The 27,287-nt window shown below is 43.4% G+C and overlaps 1 protein-coding gene across 1 annotated transcript in view; it reads right to left on the reverse strand.

Moving 5' to 3' along the window:
* Positions 1 to 1,463: 1,463 nt before the first annotated feature.
* The window catches only part of LOC146049357 (prolactin-releasing peptide receptor-like), a 67,229-nt gene continuing 41,405 nt past the window's right edge, over positions 1,464 to 27,287 (reverse strand). The window contains exon 2 of the mRNA XM_083165853.1: positions 1,464 to 3,641. Within this exon, the coding sequence (XP_083021979.1) occupies positions 2,529 to 3,623 (1,095 nt within the window). The 5' untranslated portion in view covers positions 3,624 to 3,641 and the 3' untranslated portion in view covers positions 1,464 to 2,528. The remainder of the gene's footprint in view (positions 3,642 to 27,287) is intronic.

The following is a 27,287-nucleotide window of genomic DNA, read 5'->3' on the forward strand; positions in this document are numbered from 1 at the left end:
AGCTTCTTTGATTACCCCTTTACAAATTACCCCTTTACAAAACACCTTTGTACTTGCTGAACGCCTGCTCATTCACGCTATCCTTATAAAATGTAAATGCTCTTGTTGTATTGTTGATTGCTGTCCTTACTTTTTTGTCCAACCATGATGGCTATTTCTTATTGAATTTACCCTTATTGACTTTTGGGATGTATTTAATAGTTAATGATTTGAGCACATTTTTTAGTGTTTCCCACATTTCCTCTGCATTCTTCCCCTCAAATACCGCTTCCCACTCAATTTCTTTTGAAGATTCCCTTAATTAGAAGTAAGCTTTTCTGAAATTTTATATTTTAGCCGATCATGTATGTTGTAGTTTACAGAAGTTGATTTCCAGTGAGACAATGTTGCGGTCACTGAAACTAAATCTATGTTATTTGTTAATAATAAATCCAATAATGCCTTGTTATGAGTTAAAGTTTCTACCGTTTGTGTGATAAACTGATCCTTGAGTAAGTTTAGGAACCCACTGCTTTTTGCTGACTTACATGTCTCATTTATCCAATTAATGTCTGGAAAGTTAAAATCCCCCATAATTAGTACCTGCCCCTGATCTGATGTTTTTTTTTATTTGGTTCAAAAGTAGAAACTCATCTTTATCATACACGTTCGGCAGTCTCTAGCATACCCCTATTAAAATTTTATTAGGTTTTTCTGTTATTTTCAGTTATCTCTGCCCACATGGCCTCCATATTATCTTCATCTATCCCTGAGCTCATTTCTTACATAAAGGCACACACCCCCGCCCCTTATATTTTCCCTGTCTTTTCTGAAGAGGGTATATTTCTCCATGTCTAATGCCCAATTGTACGACTCATTGCACCATGTTTCTGTTATACCAATAAAATCATAATCGTCCCTTGTGACCACAGTTTCCAGTTCCCCAATTTTTCCTGCCAAGCTTCTTGCATTAGCCAGCAAGCATTTCAGTTTACGTTTATTTATTTTTTCCCTTAAGGTTTGATTGTGTTCTCTACTAATGTCTTACTGAATCTAGTTTTTCTCCCCAACCCCCCTTTCTTCAACCTCAAATCTCTTGCTTACCCATTCCTCACTATTCTGTATTACAGGCCCATAGTTTCTATTTGTATCCCCCCTATGCCCAGGTTAGTACAGGATGTATTAAGGTAAAAGGAGTTAATTCTCATCCGAAATGTATGTGCTGGTGTGCATAGATGTGTGTACATTGAGTGTAAAGTGTGCACCGGCACTCCCTTATGCTGTGCACTCCCTGCTCCCACCAATACCATTTACCAAAGTCCTTTGCTTTTTAGAGCTGTATTCCATTAATATAAGCACCCATTAATCAATGATGCGTGTTTTGCATTATTAATTGTACTAGAGTATTTACATACCTGTGTTATTTGCATGAACTGTTACACAGAGTTATTAGAAGATTAAAACTGAAATAGGCAGGAGATTATGGTGCGGCTGAGAGACGTTTTATATTGTAGCGAGTGCCAATAGATGATGGTAGACACACCTGATTGGTGATGTTAGACATGCCCAATAGGTGGTGCTAGACACGCCCAATAGGTGGTGCTAGACACACCCCTTTCACAGTGCACCACCTAATAAAATGTGCTGCGCACGCCTATGCTGGTATGGGACTTCCCCTCCACATGTTACTTAAAGTATACAGAACTGCGATGTCAAAAGCCACCTGTTCATGACAATATAATTTATTGTATGTATCGTGTCTGATATTTTGAAGAGGACAGAGGAGATAATAACATGATAACCTCACAATGCAGACAATTCCAGAACAATAAGGCTTTTTAAACACTTATACAAATTGTCTCATGAAAAAATCAGACTGCAACTACAGTACACCTACAGTATCTCTGGTAAAGTACACATACTGTACTAAGGGTGATTTTACTAAAGCTTTTCAAATTTTAAAGAGGCGATGTTGAGCCTAAAAATGATGGACATAATGTAATTGGCTGCTATGGCAACATCACCTCTTTTCATTCCTAGAAGTTTTAGTAAATTTACCCCATCGACAACCTTTTTAATGAATCCACTAAAATGGAAAGCTATGAGTGTGTTATGATCAAGATTGTAAAATGAATACAGATTGTAAAAGTAATACAATCTCCTTAAAATGTATTTGAGTCTATGGTTTTGAAACAATACCAACGTTTCCCTTTATTTAAACATTTATTAATTAAATACATAGATGTTCTGCATACACAATACTTAAATATACAAACATGTAAATGATGAACTCTCAGTCACGGGAAACTATCTCGTTATAGTATCCAAGTCCCTGAGTAAAATCCATTGGTTTTGTTGTGAAGAGAATTAGCTTATAAGTAAAATGTACAGTATATTGATTGTACTGTATAACGTGATCATGTTGACCAATTGAGTGAGCATCAAGATTAAAGCATCATTTTTTCAAGCAATAATTATGAGTCACTTGACTTTATAAAGAAATGTAAGCAGCAATGAACATGTGAATGAAAACACAAAGCTAAATGTTTCTAGTTAAAAGAGCATCTCCCTGTAAATGTCATCTTATCTGAGAGGACCATGGGAACATCAGCCAGTGTTGAACAAGTATTGAGTCTTGAGTTCTTGCTTGACATGGTTCTGGCTCTCTTCTTTTGGTGGTAGAAGTAATTTCGGAGATGAAAGCGGAATTTATCATGCAAAGAAGCATATATAAATGGGTTATAGCATGCGGAACTCATGGCGATAAGATGGCAGGTAACTTGAATAACATTGATGTAATTCTTATCCAAGATAAAAAACTCTTCATCGATATCTCGAATGAGGTTGACCACTTGAAGAGGCAGCCAGCATATAGCAAAAGCCATGACTGAAATAATGAGCATACGGAAAGTTTTTTGCTTCTTTTTAGACCACCTATCTTGATTATGGGATGTGGCCCCTGGAACATTCCTCCTCCTAAGGTGATAGGCAATGGCACAATAGGATATAGTGACAGCAGAAAGTGGTAGCATGTAAGACAATAGAAGCATTGTGCAAGAGTAGAGAAGTCTCTGTTTTTCTTGGTGCTTCCAGAATTCCTCACAAATGATCATATCATGGCCAACACTTTTGAGATCAAGATAGTGAGTACGCATGGATGTTGGTAAGGAAACTCCAATGGACACCATCCAGATGGCAGTTACAATATAAAAGCATGACTTACATCCGATTCTCCTTCTGATAGGGTACACAACTACAACATACCGATCTATTGCAATGGCAGTCAGGGACAGTACAGACACAAACACAGTTGCAGCTTGCATTAAAGTGACAAAGTGACACATGAATTTCCCAAACAACCATCCACGGATTTCAAAAGCATAGGATGCTGTCAATGGAACGCAGAAAATACACATGACCAAATCGGCTGCTGCCAGGTTCCCAATAAGGAAATTGGTGGTGTTGTGAAGCTTCTTGGTAAAGGCAATGAGAAGTATGAGAACAGAGTTTCCCAGGCATGCTACTGTCACCAACAATGCGTATAAGGGAATGAAAAGAGGTTTCATGTCAAAAAGGAGATCCAGACCTGAGAACACCTGGGATGCATTCTCTGTGGACTCATTCGTCAACTTGCCGTTCATCATCTTCAAAATTCTGCATTTCTGAAATGGAAATAATACATTAAGAATACAATCAAGATTCTTAGTAAAAGAACAATAAAATAAACAGTAACATTCAGAATGATTATAGTCTGCTTTTCATTGCAATTTAGTGTCATTAATTATAAGCATAAACTTTATAATTTTCCATTTAAATGAAAGTTTTATTGTTACAAATTGTAAAAAAACTGTCTATTAAACACATCTTGGAATATTAGCTTGAGAAAACCCAGTTTATGAGAGGTTATCACTCAATTGTCTTGTCTTCCGGAGAGGGCTGAGGATGGTTGCATGCACGTGGAGCTCGCATCCTCAGCCCCCGGAGAGGAGACGCTCCAGCGGGTAGTGAACGGCCATCCACTCTGGAGGCCCCATGGCTGCAGTGGCGATGAGGATGCCACCATGCCCCCAGCGACGGACGCGGTCCCTCAGGCTTGGAGATGGGCGCAGCACCAGCCTATGGGATCCCTGCTGTGGCACCCAGCGGTGGATGCGGGGAGTCTCGCAGCCTGGAGGATCCACTGGCCTGGTGGGGTGAGAAATCTGCTGACGGAGAACCCAGATGCACAAACACAGCAGCGGCCCATGGGCCACACCTCCCTCCCAGCACTCTGGCCCACCCCTCAGCCGTGGCCCAAACCAAGGTCCTTGGACACACAGGATCCCAGCCCACAGAGGAGGATCCTGGCCTACAGGAGAGGACCACGCTGGCCTATACAGCAGAGAAGACTCCCGGCATGCAGGCTCCGGCTGAAAGCCCTCAGGTGGACTGTGAAGCCAGTGAACACAGCAGCCCGGGAGGACCCCCAAGGATGAGGTATGGTTCCAGAAATCGGGGGCATCTGCGGTAGACCTACTTCGGCCCGAGGCCTCACTGACTCTCCTAGGCCTCACTGACTCTCTCCCCCCACACCACCACCCACACTGGCTTTCACTCCACTGCTGCCTGTGAGTAGCAACCTCAAGATGGCGCCGCTGATGACTGCCTAAGATCTGTGCCGCTACCCAAAATAAGTACACTGAGTCTTTTTACTTGTCTATCTACCTGGCTGTTGCAGTCACCAATTGGTGGCGCTGAATGGCTGCCTGCGTGATGTCCCCCATGTCCGTGTCCCTCAGTAGGATACACCTAGAGCATATCTGTTCTTTTGATATATATCTGTACTGTCACTGTTTACTTGTTCGCGTCCTGGCTGCTGCACAGCAATCCAAATCCAATTCCTAGTATACACAAGTATATCTGGCCAATAAAGCTGATTCTGATTCTGATTGATGTCCGTTTAACAAATGTGCAACATGTTGATGTGTTTCTACGTTATCTATATATAAATAGCAGGACACCGTTGATGGGTGACATATTTATATGCTGTTGTCATGCAGGGCACATCGTACTGTATACCAAACAAAAGGACTTGATCCATAGACTTGCAGAAAAATATTGGTAATGTAATGTGGCTTGCCATTTACAATGCATCACCTACGTGCTCTGGAAATTTTGACAGTTGACTTGCTGGGTAATCTGGAAACTATGACAGTTATTTGCATCTACCCACTAAACAACTTGTAGTTACGACCCTGAGCACACCCCTTCCTTAAACATTACCCCCCAGTCAGTGTATGCCCCCCCCCTACAGTCCAGTAATTCAGTTTATGCTAAGCCAAGAGTCACTCCATCTGTGACCCCCCCCCCCGCTTTCCACCTGTAGCAGATGAGATGTCACATAAATGAATCTAGTTGTGTTCTTTCTATATACTATAATTATTTAGCATTTCTAGCTCAGCCCAAGACACTGCTAGAGATAAAGCAGAATGTCCTTAAAGACGAACAGAAAAGTGTTGGCACTGGTAGAGACTGAGAACAAATATTATTCTATTATAACTGGAGACAAAGCAAATGTCAGATTTTGAGTTTGCCACTCACATCTGGGTGAAGCTGATGGGCACTAATGGAATTGCTAATGAGTGAAAGCAGTGTGGCAGAGCCCAACGATCATGCCCAAAGTCTGCCAGTGCCAACCAGGCAGTGGGGAAAACAGTGTCCATGAACCCTGAAGAGATGTACAAAGCCCTAAAAGCAATAAATAAGAGAGTGATAATGCACCAGCCAATCAGCTCCTAGCTGCCATGTTACAGTGTGAGTTAGAAAAATGACAGTTGGGAGCTGATTTGTTGGTCATGTATCACTCTCCATTCTATCACTTTTCAAAGCTAAATACATACGGCCTGAGGGGAGTGGCCCCTGTAACTCTCCTCGAGTCCCTTTTTTCCTTGCACACTGACTGTGTAGCAAACATCTAGGCCTTGATGACACCACCAGGATTCCCACACAGAGCAGCCAGGGTGCCTTTCTGCAAGCATCAGGTGTCTATTATTGGGGAAGAGCATACCGAGTATGGGTATTTACCCAGATATAAAAAAAATTACGATGATAGAGTCTGCAGATCAAAGTGGCAATATGCCATTCCGCTGTAATACCACCGCACTTCAAGCTCTGTTCCGTAGAAAAAAAAAACATCTTACAATTACACATGACCCATTAAAGCTTCTGAGATACCTTACGTAATAGGATGTGAGAATCAAAAAGTGAGAGATTTTGGGGAAATTTAACTCCTTTTTTTTTTTATTAAAACAGCAATCATTTACACTGAAAAACCGGGTTGATTTTGCCATGTAATTGATTGCTGCTTTTAAAAATCTCTTACATTTGGCCTATGATCTGATAGTTTCACTCAAACTTTAAAAAAGCAATGAAGTTACTATGATAAAGCCAGAGCCTATTGATGTTATTGGCGCTGATTACAAGAACCCGCAGCCATCAGTACTATTCCCTATTTTTTTTTGTAAACAATTTCTGATTTGATTTGTGTAACAGTCAAACTGTAACAGTAGATGAAACACTAAATATTTTAATTTAATAAAAAATATGTATGGTTAAACCCCTTCAGTGGTGTGTTTTTTTTTAGGTAGAGCTCCCCACTTTGTGAGTTTTTTTAGAGGGAACACTACCTAAGAAAACCCCACCACGCTGTCTCCCAGGGCCAGGCAGCGCCGCTGAGCACTATGTCAGCCGCTGCCCAGCCCTGCCCATCGGTACCCCAGCCCTGCCCCCAGCAACCCAGCGTGACATCACATGTCGCACACTGTGCGACGTCTTGGGCATGGGGGAGGGGGCATGGGGGAAGGGGTTGTGCCGCCGAGCTGCCTGAACCGGGCAGCATTGAAGCTGAGTTCAGCCTTTAGCTCAGCGGCGTGGCCTAGTACTAACCAGCGGCAATCCCGAGAATTTTCCGAACTTGCCAGTCTGGGCACTGAAGCACAGCCAAGAAAGATCTCAGGACTACCACTGCAGGGGTTAAACTTGTCTTAAATAAAATATACTATAAGCTAACCGAAAAAATTGGCAAACTTTCTAATCACCTCTAATCCACCATAGATCATCTTAATCATATAAAAAAATTTAAAACTATATACAGTAAGCTATAGGTAGTTGGGACGGACCGGCACTCTCACAAATGAAGTCAGCTGCCTGCGTGCCAGAATATAGTAGAATAGAGGCTCTGGGTTCCACTGGCGTGGTTCCAAAAATGGCACTGCAAGGACTTCTTAAAAGGTAGTAGATTTTATTACCTCAACGTTTCGGGGATCGGTCTCCCCTTCGTCAGGACCTCCTGACGAAGGGGAGACCGATCCCCGAAACGTTGAGGTAATAAAATCTACTACCTTTTAAGAAGTCCTTGCAGTGCCGTTTTTGGAACCACGCCAGTGGAACCCAGAGCCTCTACAGTAAGCTATATAAATAAATGTATAATAACGCCATCTCCTGAAAACAATAAGAACCTCGCATATTAATATTAATTATATTATGGTACTACCCAATTGATTCGATTTATAGATTAATTTTAGCGCTCCACCACACCCTTTTCTTTTTCTCTAGTACTTTTTTGGGGGGACTAGACACCCCCTAGTGTGAAAAAATAAGAAATAGAAACCCTGCGCTTCCTATTGGGGTAGATGGGATAACTAATCGATCGTAGTTTTCTTTTGGTGATCTCCTTCTCTAGTAGTATGGCAAAAATTCACAATGGCAGGCCGCCATGTACACGATAGTTAATACCCATACATACTGCGCTACAGAGAACGTTTTTTCAGAGAACTTTTTTTTCGCAAAATACAGTAGATTTAGCTTTTCAGGTAAAAGTCCTTGCTTTGAGGACTGTGTTTCGGGATTAAATTCGCTTCTCCAGCTTTTCAAGGCTACACATGTCCCTGGTTCAGAGTGCTACTGTGTGAACATAGAAGCCATGCTAACCTTTGCTAAGCAGCCACGACTTTACACTACGGATTTTGTCCTTACTTTACGGACAGAGTTTTTGTATTTTATTCGCAGAAGCAGCTACGTAAGGTCATTTATGTAATTGGTATAGAAGCCATGCTAACCTTTGCTATTGCTGGATGACTACTTAAAACATTATTTGAGGACCTACAGTATCATACTTTACACTACGGATTTTGTCCTTACTTTACGGACAGAGTTCTTTTATTTTATTCGCAGCCGCAGTGACGTACGGTAATTTATGTAATAGGTGCAGAAGCCATGCTGACCTTTGCTATTGCTGGATGACTACTTCAAACATTATTTGAGGACCTACAGTATCATACGGAGCATGTCATACAGTACGTACTGTACTTTATGGGGCATGTCTTGTATTGGACGTTGCTGTATATCACACACCAAGGGAGCAAAGATAATCACAGGTAACAGTGGCCTAGCGGGTAGAGGCACAGCTTCACTATGTCAGTATCAGTGGTTCGATCCTCAGTTGGTTACAATATATTTTCATTTTTTAAAGGTACTTTTTCTTTTTTTTTAAATCAATAGTTACAGTATTTGGTGCTTATCAAATTCCTTCGGACTTTTTCACAAACAAAAATTCACAATGGCAGGCTGCCATGTACACGATAGTTAATACCCATACATACTGCGCTACAGAGAACGGTTTTTTTTCGCAACAACAGATTTCTCAAAACTCAGACACAGACCGACACCTCAGACAATAAGATGTTGATTGCAGTCATACAAAATACAGTATGGTAATTGCAGTCTGCCTTCCTTTTGTTTCATTGCTATTGTACATAATTCAAATGCACCTATCAGCATTTAGCCGTGAAGGTTTTCCTTTGTCTCTGCCAGCATAAATTCAGCTACAGACTCTAAAATTGTCAAACTATCCAGTTTGTTTTTCTGCATCTAAACCGTGTAGAATTGCTACGGATCGTCTCTTCATCTCTTGCCTGTATACAAGCACGAGATTGTACCTGTACACCTGGACTATTCATTCTGCTGAATCCAAAGTCAAGTTGTTGCTGCGTTCCTCTTTCTACCAAGCTTTACCATCATACTGCCTTCTGCAAGAACAGTACAGTATCTTCTCGCTGGAGAAGTAAGTATAGTACAGTCATTTGTACATTTTGACTGATTGCTGCATTACAGTATACAGTAAGCAGCAAGGCTCCTACGAGGACAAAATGGTCCCTGCACGGAAGCGCTCGGTTCCCACCTTGTCCCTGAATGAACCTGTTCCCCTTATTTCCCTACTGTTCAAATGCACCCGGTGCAGAATACTGTATACCTGTACAATCGCCTGCTCTGTATACTGTATTCAGATACTGCAGGCTGCCGCTATGGGTATTGTCCGTAAATACTAGAGTCTGTTTCGCAGGCTCATTTCGCAGACTGAGGAGCAGATTTATTAAGCTCGGTGAAGTGATAAAGTGTCTGTTTTTTATCACCGGCCAATCAGCTCCTAACTGTGAAGTTACAGGCTTGCTTTGAAAAATGACAGGTAGGAGCTGATTGGCCGGTGATAAAAACCAGACACTTTTTCACTTCACCGAGCTTAATAAATCTACCCCTCAGTTACTGTATACAGTAGAGATATTGTGATTTTTGATGGCTTCCACTTTCAGTGCAGTGCAGTAGAGATAGCGCCATTTAGAATATTATACAGTGTGTTAAAATCGCCTGGTGTGTATGGGCCGCAGATCCCCGACTAGCGATGACAGTAACTGATGGGTAGATTTATTAAGCTAGGTGAAGTGAAAAAGTGTCTGGTTTTTATCACCGGCCAATCAGCTCCTACCTGTCATTTTTCAAAGCAAGCCTGTAACTTCACAGTTAGGAGCTGATTGGCCGGTGATAAAAAACAGACACTTTATCACTTCACCAAGCTTAATAAATCTGCTCCTCAGTCTGCGAAATGAGTCTGCGAAACAGACTCTAGTATTTACGGACAATACCCATAGCGGCAGCCTGCAGTATCTGAATACAGTATACACAGCAGGCGATTGTATACAGTATTCTGCACCGGGTGCATTTGAACAGTAGGGAAAGAAGGGAAACAGGTTCATTCAGGGACAAGGTGGGAACCGAGCGCTTCCGCGCAGGGACCATTTTGTCCTCGTAGGAGCCTGGCTGCTTACTGTATACTGTAATGCAGCAATCAGTCAAAATGTACAAATGACTGTACTATACTTACTGCTCCAGCGAGAAGATACTGTACTGTTCTTGCGGAAGGCAGTATGATGGTAAAGCTTGGTAGAAAGAGGAACGCAGCAACAACTTGACTTTGGATTCAGCAGAATGAATAGTCCAGGTGTACAGGTACAATCTCGTGCTTGTATACAGGCAAGAGATTAAGAGACGATCCGTAGCAATTCTACACGGTTTAGATGCAGAAAAACATACTGTATTTTGTATGACTGCAATCAACATCTTATTGTCTGAGGTGTCGGTCTGTGTCTGAGTTTTGAGAAATCTATTGTTGCGAAAAAAAAACGTTCTCTGTAGCGCAGTATGTATGGGTATTAACTATCGTGTACATAGCGGCCTGCCATTGTGAAAAAAAAAAAAGTATGTTTAAAAGATGAAAATATATTGTAACCAACTAAGGATCGAACTACTGATACTGACATAGTGAAGCTGTGCCTCTACCCGCTAGGCCACTGTTACCTGTGAGTACCTTCGCTCCCTTGGTGTGTGATATACAGCAACGTCCAATACAAGACATGCCCCATAAAGTACAGTACGTACTGTATGACATGCTCTGTATGATACTGTAGGTCCTCAAATAATGTTTGAAGTAGTCATCCAGCAATAGCAAAGGTTAGCATGGCTTCTGCACCAATTACATAAATTACCGTACGTCACTGCGGCTGCGAATAAAATAAAAGAACTCTGTCCGTAAAGTAAGGACAAAATCCGTAGTGTAAAGTATGATACTATAGGTCCTCAAATAATGTTTTAAGTAGTCATCCAGCAATAGCAAAGGTTAGCATGGCTTCTATACCAATTACATAAATGACCGTACGTAGCTGCTTCTGCGAATAAAATACAAAAACTCTGTCCGTAAAGTAAGGACAAAATTCGTAGTGTAAAGTCGTGGCTGTTTAGCAAAGGTTAGCATGGCTTCTATGTTCACACAGTAGCACTCTGAACCAGGGACATGTGTAGCCTTGAAAAGCTGGAGAAGCGAATTTAATCCCGAAACACGGTCCTCAAAGCAAGGACTTTTACCTGAAAAGCTAAATCTATTTTGTGAAAAAAAACGTTATCTGAAAAACCGTTCTCTGTACCGCAGTATGTATGGGTATTAACTATCGTGTACATGGCGGCCTGCCATTGTGAATTTTTGTTTGTGGAAAAGTCCGAAGGAATTTGATAAGCACCAAATACTGTAACTATTGATTTAAATTAAAAAAAAAAGTATGTTTAAAAAATGAAAATATATTGTAACCAACTGAGGATCGAACTACTGATACTGACATAGTGAAGCAGTGCCTCTACCCGCTAGGCCACTGTTACCTGTGATTATCTTCTCTCCCTTGGTGTGTGATATACAGCAACGTCCAATATAAGACATGCCCCATAAAGTACAGTACGTACTGTATGACATGCTCCGTATGATACTGTAGGTCCTCAAATAATGTTTGAAGTAGTCATCCAGCAATAGCAAAGGTTAGCATGGCTTCTGCACCAATTACATACATGACCATATGTCACTGCGGCTGCGAATAAAATACAAAAACTCTGTCCGTAAAGTAAGGACAAAATCCGTAGTGTAAAGTATGATACTGTAGGTCCTCAAATAATGTTTTAAGTAGTCATCCAGCAATAGCAAAGGTTAGCATGGCTTCTATACCAATTACATAAATGACCGTACGTAGCTGCTTCTGCGAATAAAATACAAAAACTGCCCGTAAAGTAAGGACAAAATCCGTAGTGTAAAGTCGTGGCAGCCACTGTTTTGTAGAAGAGATTTTTACGCATGCGCTGTACTGTTTGGGAAAAGTGACATCTGGTGGTCAATGAGTGTAACTGCAGGTTACATTTACAAGATTACGTTACATTTATAACGCGATCTATAATGGGACTATAGCGCAAGAAGCAGGCGCGATCCATACGCGATTTGCATAGCGCACTTTATGCGCAACGCAGCCACGATGTACTTGGCCATATCTGTATGTGGTCACCGTGTATTTATGCTTTGCATATATCACCAACGCCTCGTAATTATGAACCTTGTAAAGCGAATATACGCTTCTTGGTTGCTAATAGTAGCCGCATTCTCTGATAGTAGGTCTTACATTATAACACAAACAAGGAAAGAAAGTATAATGTAGGTGCACTGAAGGTCCTTTAATGTTATATAAAATTTAACTTTTAATAATTTTGCAATAAAATTCGGTGAAATATTAAAAATTAGAAAGAAATAAAGAGCAGAAATAAGATTAAAATAATATGGCCACTGCTCAACTCCGTTCTATATTCGCAGGGTTAGAATCTCCCTGTATGTTCCTTTTTTATCCTGTTAGGATACTAATAGTGTGTACACACGGTTCGATATGGCTTCCGATGTTGACGATATCGTCAACATCGGAAGCCATATCGCATGCATATCGCATACTGATTGTATGCATTGTAAGGGCTTCCTAGCCCGATGCGCGCTCCCGTTTAAGGACAGATCGGAGGGGAGAGAGAGTGGGCAGCACACTCTATCTAGCACAAATCGCAAGCATATCGCATGCATCGTATGTGCCTTGCGATATGCTTAAGATGCGATGTGCTATACGATTTCCAGGGCCCTGTCAGTCATCCTGTTGTTAAGTCAAAATCGCTTAGTCAAAATCTTAAGCAAATCTTAAGGCACATAGGAAATCGCATAGTAAATCAAATAGGAAATCGCATAGCAAATTGTATGGTAAAAAGTCAAAATCTTAAGCATATCTTAAGGCATATCTTAAGGAGTAGAGAAAAAAATAAAAAAAGGGAAAAGTAAAAATCGGACAAAACATCGAATCGTACATCGGATCGCACAGAACATCGAACCGTGTGTACACACTCTAATAGTGTGTACACACGGTTCGATGTTCTGTGCGATCCGATGTACGATTCGATGTTTTGTCCGATTTTTACTTTTCCCTTTTTTTTTTTTTTTCTCTACTCCTTAAGATATGCCTTAAGATATGCTTAAGATTTTGACTTTTTACCATACAATTTGCTATGCGATTTCCTATTTGATTTACTATGCGATTTCCTATGTGCCTTAAGATTTGCTTAAGATTTTGACTAAGCGATTTTGACTTAACAACAGGATAACTGACAGGGCCCTGGAAATCGTATAGCACATCGCATCTTAAGCATATCGCAAGGCACATACGATGCATGCGATATGCTTGCGATTTGTGCTAGATAGAGTGTGCTGCCCACTCTATCTCCCCTCCGATCTCTCCTTAAACGGGAGCGCGCATCGGGCTAGGAAGCCCTTACAATGCATACAATCAGTATGCGATATGTATGCGATATGGCTTCCGATGTTGACGATATCGTCAACATCAGAAGCCATATCGAACCGTGTGTACACACTATAAGTCTCAGATTATTTGTCTAAGATATGTGTTATTTTGTAGTGTATTGTTGCAAAAAACGGGTGACAGTATTTACAGTTTCTGGCAACTGTCAATATTTACGGTAGACAGGTGATAGTGCCAATAGTTTCCAATAACTGTCACTTTCAGAAGTGTTATCACTTTTATTATATAACCGTGATATTTCACTAGTGTTGTATAGGTATATGCAGATATAGTTTGGCAGAGCGGTTCAGCGAGAAGACATCTGTCAATATATGTACATTTCGTACTGTCTGAGGATTGGACAGTGTGTACTGGTACCATCAATCGTCCGATTGCTGATTTCAATAAAGCATATGAATACGTATACACACCCCCCTATGTTTTAGATTATAAGAGAACAAGGTATTCTGACTTATACCAAGGAGAGAACTGTTTTAAATAAGGGAGATTAGGTTTGTCTGCTGCTTAGTACTTTTCAGCAATTACCCCACTTCAAACAGTGTTCTCATATGTATCTGTCACTGATTATAGGACAGTGCTTTTTTTATGTCCTCTATTTTAAGGAGCTATTCAGGTTCCACATTAATGACTACTGCTGAATTAGGGGATATCAATTTGTCAGCCTATTAATCTTAATTAGCTGTTACCCCATTCAAACAGTATTAGAGTGTGTGAAAACTGTTATATAGCCTAGTTATTCAATGCTGTTGAGCTAAGGGACATATAATGTAGCGCTTTATATTTATCAGCCATTACCCCACTCAAAACAGCATATTTATGTAATTGTCACTCCTTTATTGGACAGTGTGTATGAAAACCTCCAATCTCTGTTTTTGTCAGAGTTTATACATACAAAATCAAGATGTTTTAATAGCTTAGATTGCACCTCAGTGTACTGTTATCAGGATTTGAACAGTTTATAGCCTCTTCACTTGTGCTGGGCTACTGTTCCATATATAACATTATCACTTTGTGCAATTATCGTGATTTATTGGATAGTGTGTACATATCTAATCTGCCAATCATCCAATCTATGCTATTCCCACATCTCTAGTGTATTTTAATTATGATACCTAGATACCGATTCACTGTGAGAAGTGATAGGTGTATTTTCTTAGCTGAACGAATGTTATAATAAACCTGCTGTAAGTGCGGTTTTTTATCTGAAATGCCGGCTTGCACCCCTGCTAGTTATAATGCTTTTAAATAACTGCCGTTTGAATATAAATAAGTTATTGTCCGTTAATACGGACTTGCAGCGGTTCTTATTGTCCGCACTGTGAGTTCTGAGTGGCGGCTATATGATATGCCGTTCACTCGCTCCAGGGATGCAGCGTGCTAGTCTTAGTAGCATTAGCCGGCTGTCAGATAGTTTAGTACGGGCAGCTATCCTCCCGTACTATACCTCCAGTCTCTGCCTGCCTATATATCACTGTCTATATCAGCATATTTTCTAACACAAATTTTGCAACAATCATTTTAGTACACATTATTACACATTCTAGAAACATATGAACGGAGGAGCTATGGTCATTGATAGCCATGCTTTTAAGTGGATAGCGGGGCATGGGCAAGTATAGCTGTACTATAATATTTCAATGCACTGGTTTGCCATCTTTATAAAAGAAAGGGGGAAGAATAAGACTTTCCCGGAGTTACTATTGGTAACTTCAATCCTTCTTGAAATGTTCTAATGTGCCAAGTTTCTTGCTAGAGAAAAAACTCCAGGGGTGATTGAGTTGAAATGTCGACTTATAGGAACGACACAAGAATATACGTGAAGATTACAAGTACAGATACTGCGATAGTCGATTTTCTCATATGGTTGCCGTTGGTAACTTTCATGCATGTAATGGGGTAGTCTTTTTTATGAATTTTCCTGCTTGGAGACAGTTGTGTCAAAGATCTTAAGGAGTAGAGAGATATATTCGAGTGTCGACTGGTATGTGATATGAGCAGCATGTAAGAAAATATATGTAAAAATTAAAAGTACATGGGTGAGGATATTGTGACTTACGCATATTGTTGCTATTGGTAACCTCCCCTTCTAGGAAGAATTATACCGGAGAATTTTTAAAAGGTAAAAAATATATTTCAGTGTCGACTGGTATGTGAGCGACACAAAGAACAGGGGTAAATTGATGCATCTGTAATGTATGCTGTCACTTTAGCCCAATCCAGCACGCACTCATTGTAACCACATAATGGCATCAATTAGTTGAGTAGATATATTCTATCTGTGTTATATTTGCTATATCCACATTTAGTAACCATAGCAAGACTTAAGAAAAAATAATTTATATGGATTCATAAACAAATATAGTAGTTTGGGCTAATTGTGCCCTAATAAGGGTATGGTGCTGCGACTAGTGAATATGTTAGTGACAGGTGAACATTTGTCGTGACACGGGGATATAGAAAATAATCTGATAACAGATGTAACTGTGTGTGGAATGTCTCAGCTTTGGAAATGTGATTACTTCATAAAGGTGCTTATGTGTGAAATTGTTGGTTAAACTTATGTGGGGGTATTAGTATCTAAGTGTGTCGTGCTTACATTATTATGGTAGTGGAGGAGGCATTTGTCGGAAAGTGTATGTGATGAAACGATAAAAACACAAAAAACTGGTGTGACACAAAACCAAAACGTGCATGGACCCTCCTCATCTGATATTGTTGGTGGTGAAGACATGAGGGAAAATAAATCATATTTAAAAAGTAGGGAAACACTTAGGGTGCACATGTAGTTGATACTAGATATAAATGTGGTATACACAAGGTAGTGTGGGTGTGAAGAATAGGAGAGTTGGCTTATAGGGGCGCTACCCAGTTGATATCATATATTTCCTTCTATTAGTCTTTAGGTAACCCTAAATTTAATCTTATGTGGTACTATTGGGGGGGTAGAAATAATTGATAAATTATTGGAGAAATTGCCATTGATGTCACATGTTACCTATACCACAAATCTTTTTGTATAAGACGAGGAAAAGAATGGACTGACTTGGGTATTTGAGGAGACTTGATGTATAGGTTCACGGGAAGACATAGATTCGAATAAATAGGGGTAACCGAGTGTGCCCTAAAAATGCGCAGAGGGCCAGATGAGGTTTACAGAAAGACGGTGTAATTATTTTCCTCATTCAGACCTTTAGGGGCTAGAGTTCCCATGAGAAATATCAACCTGGTTTCTTGTTTGAGAATTTCTCTGTCCCAATCCCCCTTGCGAATATTCATGATCACTTGTGTCATGCCATATGCTTTTAGACCATTGGGGTTCCCTTGGTGGCATTTAAAAAAATGTCTTGCCACTGGTGTAAGGGTCTTAATTTTTTTTGGTCTCGATTCGCGTTGCGAATACTGTGGAGATGTTCTGCCAACCTTTTCTTAAGGGGCCTTCGTGTTTTGCCAATATATTGTTTACCACAGGGGCATTCAAGATTGTGAACAACCCCTGCAGTGTCACACGTAATATATTGGTTCATTTTCCACCTTTTACCAAATCTGTCAATGTATGAATTTTGTGGTGTCATGTATGAACAGAATTTGCAGGTTCCACATTTGAAAAATCCCTTTTTGTTGATTTTTGGTTTTGTTTTCTTTTCAAAGTGGCTGTGCACTAACATATCTCAAAGATTGCTGCTACGTCGCCAACTGATTTCTACTTTGTCACTAGGGATTTCCTCCAGATCTTTATCTGTTTTGAGAATATTTAAATGTTTGTTCAACACATCTTGGATTTCTCTCCACTCTTGGCAGAATGTGCCAGTGAAGCAAACTTTGTCCTGGGGATCTGTGTGTTGGGTTATCTTGGGAACAAGTAACCTGTCTCTGTCTCTGTCAAGGTCTTGAGAAAGACCCAGTGAGGGTAGAAACGCGTTGGTGGCAGAAGCTTGGAGTTTTATGATCGGTTCACTGCATTCGCAGATAAGGAACTAAGGAGATAGCAGGAGAGGAGAGAAGGATCACTTGTACGCGGTGAGCTGAGCGACGCCTGTGGGACTTAGGTCAGACAGGTGTACAGACAGTCCCGCATAGACCACCCATCCGCAAGTAACCTGACTACCAGACGCGGGGGAAGCAGGAGGCGCATAGCTGATTACAGCCGGCTGAGACCTAGCGCACCAGAGTGAGATACGGGCTGGCATTATCCAGCTCCTGCGTTCAATACCGCAAGTGGAGTCAGAGTGCAGTCGCAGAGCAGTCTCTGAGAATAACATCTTCCTTGAGTAGATGGTATCCAGAGGAAAGGGGTCACACGGACAACCGCAGTGGCAGCGTGGGAGGCCGTGACGTCCCCAATCCAAGGAGAGGTCCCGTACTTATGTATTATCTGGGCTGCCAATTTTTTGATTGTATGCCTTAACTTAAGGCATACAATCATATCGCATGCGATGCGATGACCCGATTTTTCCATAGGATTCAATGTTAAAATGGACTGAGTCCATTTTAACATGAAATTCAATGGGAAAAAGGGGTCCTTTTCATACCCCTACTATCCAAGTGGGCATGGAGTTGGATATAAACCTGTGGCGAGCGTAGCGAGCTACCGAGCCCGAAGCGTGGCGAGCGGACGATATTCTGTGTTCGGGCTCGGTGGCTCGCTACGCTCGCCACAGGTTTATATCCAACTCCATGCCCACTTGGATAGTAGGGGTATGAAAAGGACCCCTTTTTCCCATTGAATTCCATGTTAAAATGGACTCAGTCCATTTTAACATTGATTCCTATGGAAAAATCGGGGCATCGCATCGCATCGCATCCGATGGTCGCATGCGATGCGATGCGATGTGCCCGATCTGTACCGGGAATTCCCTTCACAATATCTTTATAAGTAAGAGGTCTTGGGGGGCCCTCTGTGAAGTGCTGCCGAGAAGTACAGGATGTGGCTGCAGCTCTGACTGCTGGATATTCAGCTGCAGCAGACATAATGCTGTACTATTTTCCTGCTTTGTCTTGTCAAGAAGGGAGGAAATAATGTCTCCATTCAGTGGAGCATACACTTGAAAAGTCCAAATGGCTGCAAAGAAAGGATCATTTTAAGCCTAATATGAATTGTCAAATGTTTTTCATTCCTTTCTCTTTCTTTCTATAATTTCCAAATCCCTCCAGTTCTTCTTATCATTCACCTTTCCTTTCTTTTAGCATCTTCTTTCTTTCCTTATATTTTCTTTTTCTGTGTGAAAGTAAAGCCACAGGCCGAGGCTGTGATGTATGGGGTAAAGCTACAGCCTGTAACAGGTGAGAGTGCTAAGGGGGATTATCAGTCCTTACAATAGATGCAGGTGGTATGGGTGTCAGGTGCCCGAGTGCCATCATCAAGAGGCACTGTGGGACATAGGTGCTGATTTATGTTTTTGCTGGTGGGTGCTCAAGCCAAAAATATAGAGGAGTGGCTTTATGGGGAAGGCGTGTGGCCACAAAATAATACCAATTTATATTATTGAGCACAGTTGTCTCCAATATTCAAATTACGACAACAGAGTTCCACATACATAAATGCACCCACAGTGCAGGTACATAAATGCCCCCACAGTGCAGGTACATAAATGCCTCCACAGTGCAGGTACATAAATGCCCCCACAGTGCAGGTACATAAATGCCCCCACAGTGCAGGTACATAAATGCCCCCACAGTGCAGGTACATAAATTTCCCCCACAGTGCAGGTACATAAATGCCCCCACAGTGCAGGTACATAAATGCCCCCACAGTGCAGGAACATAAATGCCCCCACAGTGCAGGTACATAAATGCCCCCACAGTGCAGGTACATAAATGCCCCCACAGTGCAGGTACATAAATGCCCCCACAGTGCAGGTACATAAATTTCCCCCACAGTGCAGGTACATAAATGCCCCCACAGTGCAGGTACATAAATGCCCCCACAGTGCAGGAACATAAATGCCCCCACAGTGCAGGTACATAAATTTCCCCCACAGTGCAGGTACTCCGCGGACAGAATACACTCTTCCCGGCATACTGTTTCCCAGGTGGCGGGTCCGGCAATGTGGGTGCTGCAGCCGCAAATTAGCAAAGTTAATATGGCGGCCCAGCAGCGGGACTCGGGCCCGTGGGTGCTCATCAATTTCCGTGGGTGCTTGGGCCCTTGAGCACCCACAGAATCGGCACCTATGCTGTTGGGTACCAGCAACAAGCTTTCACTGACAGATCCCACCAGCTGCAGTGGAGCTGGGATGCTACGGCCCATTATTTTTGGTCATTCTTATGATGTACTGGGGCAAAAAAAGTAATACAACAGTGACTGCCAAGCCCCACACACACATACCACATGTACTGCTATATTTTATATCATATACCCTTTACCCTTGCATTAAATCGTGGCTTCGTGTTTTAAAATAATTGTCATTACTAATGTTAAACACTCATTTTCCACCTTTATAATGCTACATTACTGTCACGGATCACAGAGGAGGACACTATCTGTGTGAGAATTTGACTGTACCTGAGCAGAGGCGCGGAGTCTAACCGTGCCAGGGGTTTTCTGCCAGTGACCCCTCCAAGCGGGATTTGGGCTTTTGCGGCACCTGGCACGTCGGTCGCGGCCCTCTGCCCAGGCTTCTCGTACAGGTGCTGGTTACACTGGAAGTAGCAGTAGTCAGACAAGGGTTTAGCAGGTGCAGGTCACAGGTATAGCCGGGTCGGTAGCAAATAACAGATGGCTGGAGGTACACAGGGATTGAGCAGGTTCTTTGTCACAGGAATAGCCAGGTCAGTACCAGATATCAGGGAGCGTAGTGCAGACAAGGATTTAGCAGTTGCAGGTCACAGGGATAGCCAGGTCAGTACCAGATATCAGGGAGTGTAGTGCAGATAAGGATTTAGCAGTTGCAGGTCACAGGGATAGCCAGGTCGGTAACAGTAAATCAGAAGGCTGGATACACACAGGTATAATGCTGGAATGGTGTGAGTACCTGAGACACTGGACACTGATAATACTATGCAGCACTGGATGACTTCAGGTATGAGCTTGAAACCAACAAGCAGTGAACAGAGACTGAATGAGCAAACTGAGAGTGGATCTCCCCAGGTACTGTGCAGATGGTGATTGCAGTCAGCTGTATAGGCAGGTAACACTGGAGTTTGCAGGATGAGCTTGGTGAACAGGTATTTGCAGGATTGATTACTTGCAGACAAGTACTTAGCTGGAGTGCAGGGAATTACAGCAACTGCAATTCTGGGCCAGATAACAGAATCTTTCACTTGACATGGGAGACAAGGAACAGCATGTAGCTCAGGGAAATAACACCTTGCTTCTGGCACCAGTGGGAATTCTCACAGGGAGTATCACTCAGCTGTAGGGGTGTGATAGGCTGCTGAGATCAGCTGACAAGGTGATGTCAGAGTACCAGGTATTCACACAATATAACAGAGTGTGACATTACTCCCCCCTGAATGGGTGGCCTCCGGACACCCCTTGGACTGGTAGCAATTAATGCTTTCGACGACTCTTCTTCCCTCCTCGGGAACGTCTTGATCTACTTGGAAGAGGTGGAATCTCCGGTTCAACAAAAACTGCTTTCCGAAATATAGGACCACCAGGAAACGGTGCTTCATCCATTACGGGATCAAAATCAGAATCAGAGTCCTGGTCTAGTGTTAGAACCATGTTTTTCTTTTTGACAGTAGTATCAGAAATGGATGAAGAATCCAAAGAACCAGAATACCTAGAGGAGTCGTCATGAAGAGAGACCAAGGAAGCAACCCCGAGTCTCAAAATAGCAGACTGTGGACCTGGTACAGATCTTGATGCTCTTGGAGCAAACCTTTGTAGAACTGCTTCAGTAAAAGCTGAGAGATCTTCTAAAATAGGATCCTTGGTCTCTATGAGTGGGTTAGCCCAATCCAAAGCCTTACCCCTAAAGGCCAAAAGGAAATATTTCACAACCTTGGAAGAAGAAAGCGATGTCAGCAATCCCGAATCCACATCGGCAAGATATTGACGAACCAATGCATAAAACTGATCCAGATCTCCATAGAAATAAACGGATGGTCGACCATCCTCTAAACTTCTAGGCAGAGAATCAAATGAAGAGTCCACAACTGCTGGAATATTATTCATTTCAGAAAACTTTACTTCTTTTTTGGGACCCAGTATTGGGAGGTTTCCACTTGACTGTATAGACAGAACTGAACTAGGACTGGAGGCACTGGAGTCACTTCCTGAAACTGCCAACTCAGACATCTCCCCTGGCATTAGAAGCTCAGCTGCCCATCCTGGAGAAAAAAAATCATACACCCCTTCTGGAGTTACAAATTCAGATGCCCTTCCTAGGTCTACAAGACCAGATACCCTACTGGGACTGGAGATCACTCCTGGGGCATGGCATACTGTGACCCCTCCTGGTGCATGGCACACTGATCCATCTTGGAGCACGCCACACAATGATCCATCTTGGGGCATGCCACTCAATGATCCATCTTGGGACACCATACTCTGAGGGCGCTCTTGGGGTATGATGCTCTGAGGCCCCTCCTCGGGCTGGAAGGCCAGAACCCCCTCTTGGGGCTGGATTGGCAGAACCCCCTCTTGGGGCTGGATTGGCAGAACCCCCTCTTGGGGCTGGTTTGACAGAACCCCCTCTTGGGGCTGGATTGGCAGAACCCCCTCTTGGGGCTGGATTGGCAGAACCCCCTCTTGGGGCTGGATTGGCAGAACCCCCTCTTGGGGCTGGATTGGCGGAACCCCCTCTTGGGGCTGGTTTGGCGGAGCCCCCTCTTGGGGCTGGTTTGGCGGAGCCCCCTCTTGGGGCTGGATTGGCGGAGCCCCCTCTTGGGGCTGGATTAGCGGAGCCCCCTCTTGGGGCTGGATTGGCGGAGCCCCCTCTTGGGGCTGGATTGGCGGAGCCCCCTCTTGGGGCTGGATTGGCGGAGCCCCCTCCTGGGGCTGGATTGACGGAGCCCCCTCCTGGGGCTGGATTGACGGAGCCCCCTCCTGGGGCTGGATTGACGGAGCCCCCTCCTGGGGCTGGACTGACGGAGCCCCCTCTTGGGGCTGGACTGACGTAACACCCTTTTCAGGGTTTTCAGAATCGGGTTTTTGGCCTTGGAACCGATCATCGATAGAAACATCGGTCATTCCTCCTGATGTTGCAGGAACAGATTTCCCACTGACTTTAAGAGATTTGAAAACTCTCTTTTGAAGTCCAAACCTGTAATTGGGTGCTTTTGTCACAGGACCCCAATCTTGAACTTGAATTCCTCTTTGGACACTCTCCTTAACACCCATAGTCTGAATGGTGCAAACTGGAACTGATGAGGACCCTCGAGATGTTTTATCACTGATGCCATTACTCTGATTCCTGGATTTGCGCAGGGAGCAATTCTCAATGAAATGATCAGGACCCGCACAATAAAGACAAAGTTGCAATTCCTTGCGCCGTTGGCGTTCAGCTTCCGACAACTTGGGCCTTAGAAAGCTCTGATGCCTCTCTCTTTTCTGTCCAGAGAACGTTATCTCAGTTGTTAGGGCTCCTAAATCAACAGACTCCTTAAATGCAGTGCCTTGCGCTGGGGTTTTAATGGAATCAGGCATTTTTTCAAAAAGTTCTGGTAGAAACTGAATAATCCTGATTAATATCTTTTGCAGCTGCTCTAACATCTGCCCAAAAACTCTCAGTCTCACAGAAGTCTGGATACCTGGTGACTGGAAGGTCTGTGAATAATTGTGAGTGGTCCCTTTAACTGAGTCATCTGTTTTCAGATTACCAGCAAATTCATTGGAAAAGACTGGAGGAATGCAAGGATTAACTGAGTCAGCAAAAAGTCTTTGGGACTGAGAAGCCATGGTAAAACAATCAGCTAAATAATGCAACATGGATGCTTGCGACCTCTCACATATCTTCATTAAGTCCACATGAAGGTCTGTCACCTGGGTCTGACCAGCAGTGTCCATTTTTATTAGGCCAGAAGCAATCTGTCACGGATCACAGAGGAGGACACTACCTGTGTGAGAATTTGACTGTACCTGAGCAGAGGCGCGGAGTCTAACCGTGCCAGGGGTTTTCTGCCAGTGACCCCTCCAAGCGGGATTTGGGCTTTTGCGGCACCTGGCACGTCGGTCGCGGCCCTCTGCCCAGGCTTCTCGTACAGGTGCTGGTTACACTGGAAGTAGCAGTAGTCAGACAAGGGTTTAGCAGGTGCAGGTCACAGGTATAGCCGGGTCGGTAGCAAATAACAGATGGCTGGAGGTACACAGGGATTGAGCAGGTTCTTTGTCACAGGAATAGCCAGGTCAGTACCAGATATCAGGGAGCGTAGTGCAGACAAGGATTTAGCAGTTGCAGGTCACAGGGATAGCCAGGTCAGTACCAGATATCAGGGAGTGTAGTGCAGATAAGGATTTAGCAGTTGCAGGTCACAGGGATAGCCAGGTCGGTAACAGTAAATCAGAAGGCTGGATACACACAGGTATAATGCTGGAATGGTGTGAGTACCTGAGACACTGGACACTGATAATACTATGCAGCACTGGATGACTTCAGGTATGAGCTTGAAACCAACAAGCAGTGAACAGAGACTGAATGAGCAAACTGAGAGTGGATCTCCCCAGGTACTGTGCAGATGGTGATTGCAGTCAGCTGTATAGGCAGGTAACACTGGAGTTTGCAGGATGAGCTTGGTGAACAGGTATTTGCAGGATTGATTACTTGCAGACAAGTACTTAGCTGGAGTGCAGGGAATTACAGCAACTGCAATTCTGGGCCAGATTACAGAATCTTTCACTTGACATGGGAGACAAGGAACAGCATGTAGCTCAGGGAAATAACACCTTGCTTCTGGCACCAGTGGGAATTCTCACAGGGAGTATCACTCAGCTGTAGGGGTGTGATAGGCTGCTGAGATCAGCTGACAAGGTGATGTCAGAGTACCAGGTATTCACACAATATAACAGAGTGTGACAATTACACTCTGGACTGGCAGTCCTGCAGGGGGAGGAGTCCCACAGGGGGATTAGATCCCCTTTGATACTGTATCCCGGAGTAAGATTTGCGTGTTTGACGCTACTTCATACCTAACTCCATCTCACAAGGTCAGAACTCACAGAGAGACTGTCTTCTTCTCCTGGCTGTGACTGCCCTGCACTTTTAAAGTGGAGCAATCCTGTCCATGGTAGCCATGGAGGGAGAGGCACATGACTGGAGCCAGAGCTCATGAGATAGTAAAGAATCTGTAGTTTGGGGAACTGCAGTCCATGGGTAAACTCTACAATTAATTACAAGATTCTAGGTCTTTAAAATACGGATACCCTGCATAAAAATACAAAACAGGGACATGAAAAAGATGTGGTGGGTCTTAACTGATTTATGACAATAAATGTTTGCATATTTGGTTCGTGTATTCGTTGTGCTTGATTTACCAGAAGTGTAATTAACATTTTGCAGTGCACAGATTTAAAATGATCTTGCATAATACATAACACCAACAACAATGCTAAATTTATTTTCAGGTAGAATTCAAGGCCATCTATTATAAAACACAGGGGAAGGGGGATTATAACAATCTTGCAGCCAAATTAAGACCTCAAGCAACAATTTTCCTACATTTAAAAAATGTTATTTTAATGCACTTATATAATGCACTTATACAGCCTCCAAAATGTGCAGCAATTCATTTATACATTTCTTAATGACCCCAAAATACCCACATTTTTCTCAGCAAGCAGCTGATAAATTCCGCTAGAAAATCCAGCAAGGAGATGGAGCAGACTATAGAAAAGAGGTGTCAATATTTTAACACTGCATCTTCAATATTTGATAATATTTTACAATATTCTAGATTTACAAATACACATTAATTATCGTGGTAACCTAGTATTTCACTAATATCACACCTAAATAATTATATTCATTTGATGCTGAAAACATTTTTGAGGGAATATCTTGGAAATGTATTATTCCAACTTTAAATTCTTTACTGAAATCCTTTACTCAGGGCCGGCGCTACCCACTCAGCAGCTCCTGCAAAGCAGGGAGGCGCCATGCTGAAAAGGCTCTGTCTCCCTCCCTGCTCTGCTAAAGCTGCCTCAGCCCTCACTGTCACTGCCTCCTGCACGCCGCCCGCAACGCTTGTCTGACCGCGGGCGGCAGTATAAAGAGCTGCTCCCTGCACCGTGCACACACTGTCCTCCTCCTGCGACCTGCCCCCGCTTCCTCACGGACACTTGCTCTGAGGCATGTAGCGCTGTCTGTGAATGCCTGGATGACATGTCTGGATCCGCCCCCTACCCATTGCTTCCTGCGCCTGTCAGATGTCAAACAAATTACGCCTCCCCTTCCTTCCCTCTTCTCAGTGTGCTGTGCCAGTGCTGCTGCCAGTTCTCAACACTCCGCCCCCTCTATCTCCTCCCCTCTTCTTCCATCTCCTCCTTCTCTCCCCTCCTTTCCCTCTCAGTCACGAGTGCTGCACATACCTTTTGTACTGCTTTCGGATCGCATCGCACACACATTGCATGCATGCCGTGCGATGCAATGCGATCTAGCCCATACCGTATGCGATTCTCGCAGTGTATATGGGCACCTTTAGTGCCTGCAACATTTTGCGGACACAGCACTGAGATGGTGTATGCATACATGTACATGGATCCGAGATCCTCCATAGGATTGCATGTTGCATACACTCCCACAATCGGGCTGCAGCTTGTTGCAATGGCAATGTGAAAGGGCGCAAAATGTATTGTTTGCAGGAGGGCGCCGGACACCCAAGCACCGGCCCTGCCTTTACTTTATCTAGGACATTATTTGAAATTACATTTAAAAGTTTTGATTGTTTTGGACAACTACACCGAGTACCGACACAAGAGATTATGGTGCCCCGTGCCCTTGGTCATGTTATTCTAAACAGGAAAGCTGGTGCTGAGAAAAGGAAGTGGTCTCCTGGTAAAGGGGCATTGCATCACTCACCCACCCCTAGTTACTGCCCTGGCTAAACAGTTCTAGAGTACCATCTAGCTTTATATGCTGACTGGGATTGGAAAAAGTTGCTCAAAAATAGTTTTACCCAGGAATGTCCTAATGTTTTTCAAAATCCTTTTGATTTCTCAGACAGCAAATACTGGATTTCAATAGCATCTCTTCAACTATTCTACATTATTCAACTAGTTTATTTTGCGTATTTGCAGATCAAACACTCAGTGGCGTAGCTTTGTTTGGGGCGCCCCCCCGCCATTAATGGGGGGGCGCCCCCCTCTCCCCCCCCCCGGCTGCCCGTGTCCCCCATGCCCCCTCCCCCCATTGCCGCAGGCTTACCTGTCCGCCGCGCGTCCCGGCTCCCCTCCTGGCTTCGATTAATTCTATGCAGACGGACAACGATAAAATGGCCGCCCCCATACCGCAGACAGTTTCAGAGAACAGTCTGCTTTATGGGGCGGCCATTTTATCGTGGTCCATCTCCATAGCATTGATTGAAGCCAGGAGGGGAGCCGGGACACGTGGACAGGTAAGCCTGCGGGGGATGGGGGGCGGGGGGATTACTATAGCACCGCAGCCCCCCCGGCGCCCCCATATGCACAGCGCCCCCCCGCGAACGCGGGGGCTGCGGTGCTATAGCTACGCCACTGCAAACACTCCCTGTGGTCTCTCCTTCAAGTTGAAAAACATTGACCATTGGATGATTCATGTCCCCTTCAGTGAGGTAACATTTCTTCCGATCCGATCGCATCTTATAGTTCCTAAAGTGCCTTCTTTCAGCACCCGTCACATGCCATCTGCGATGCCACATTGG

This window comes from Crinia signifera, chromosome 12 (assembly GCF_055691185.1).
Source record: "Crinia signifera chromosome 12, ASM5569118v1, whole genome shotgun sequence".
Taxonomy (NCBI): domain Eukaryota; kingdom Metazoa; phylum Chordata; class Amphibia; order Anura; family Myobatrachidae; genus Crinia; species Crinia signifera.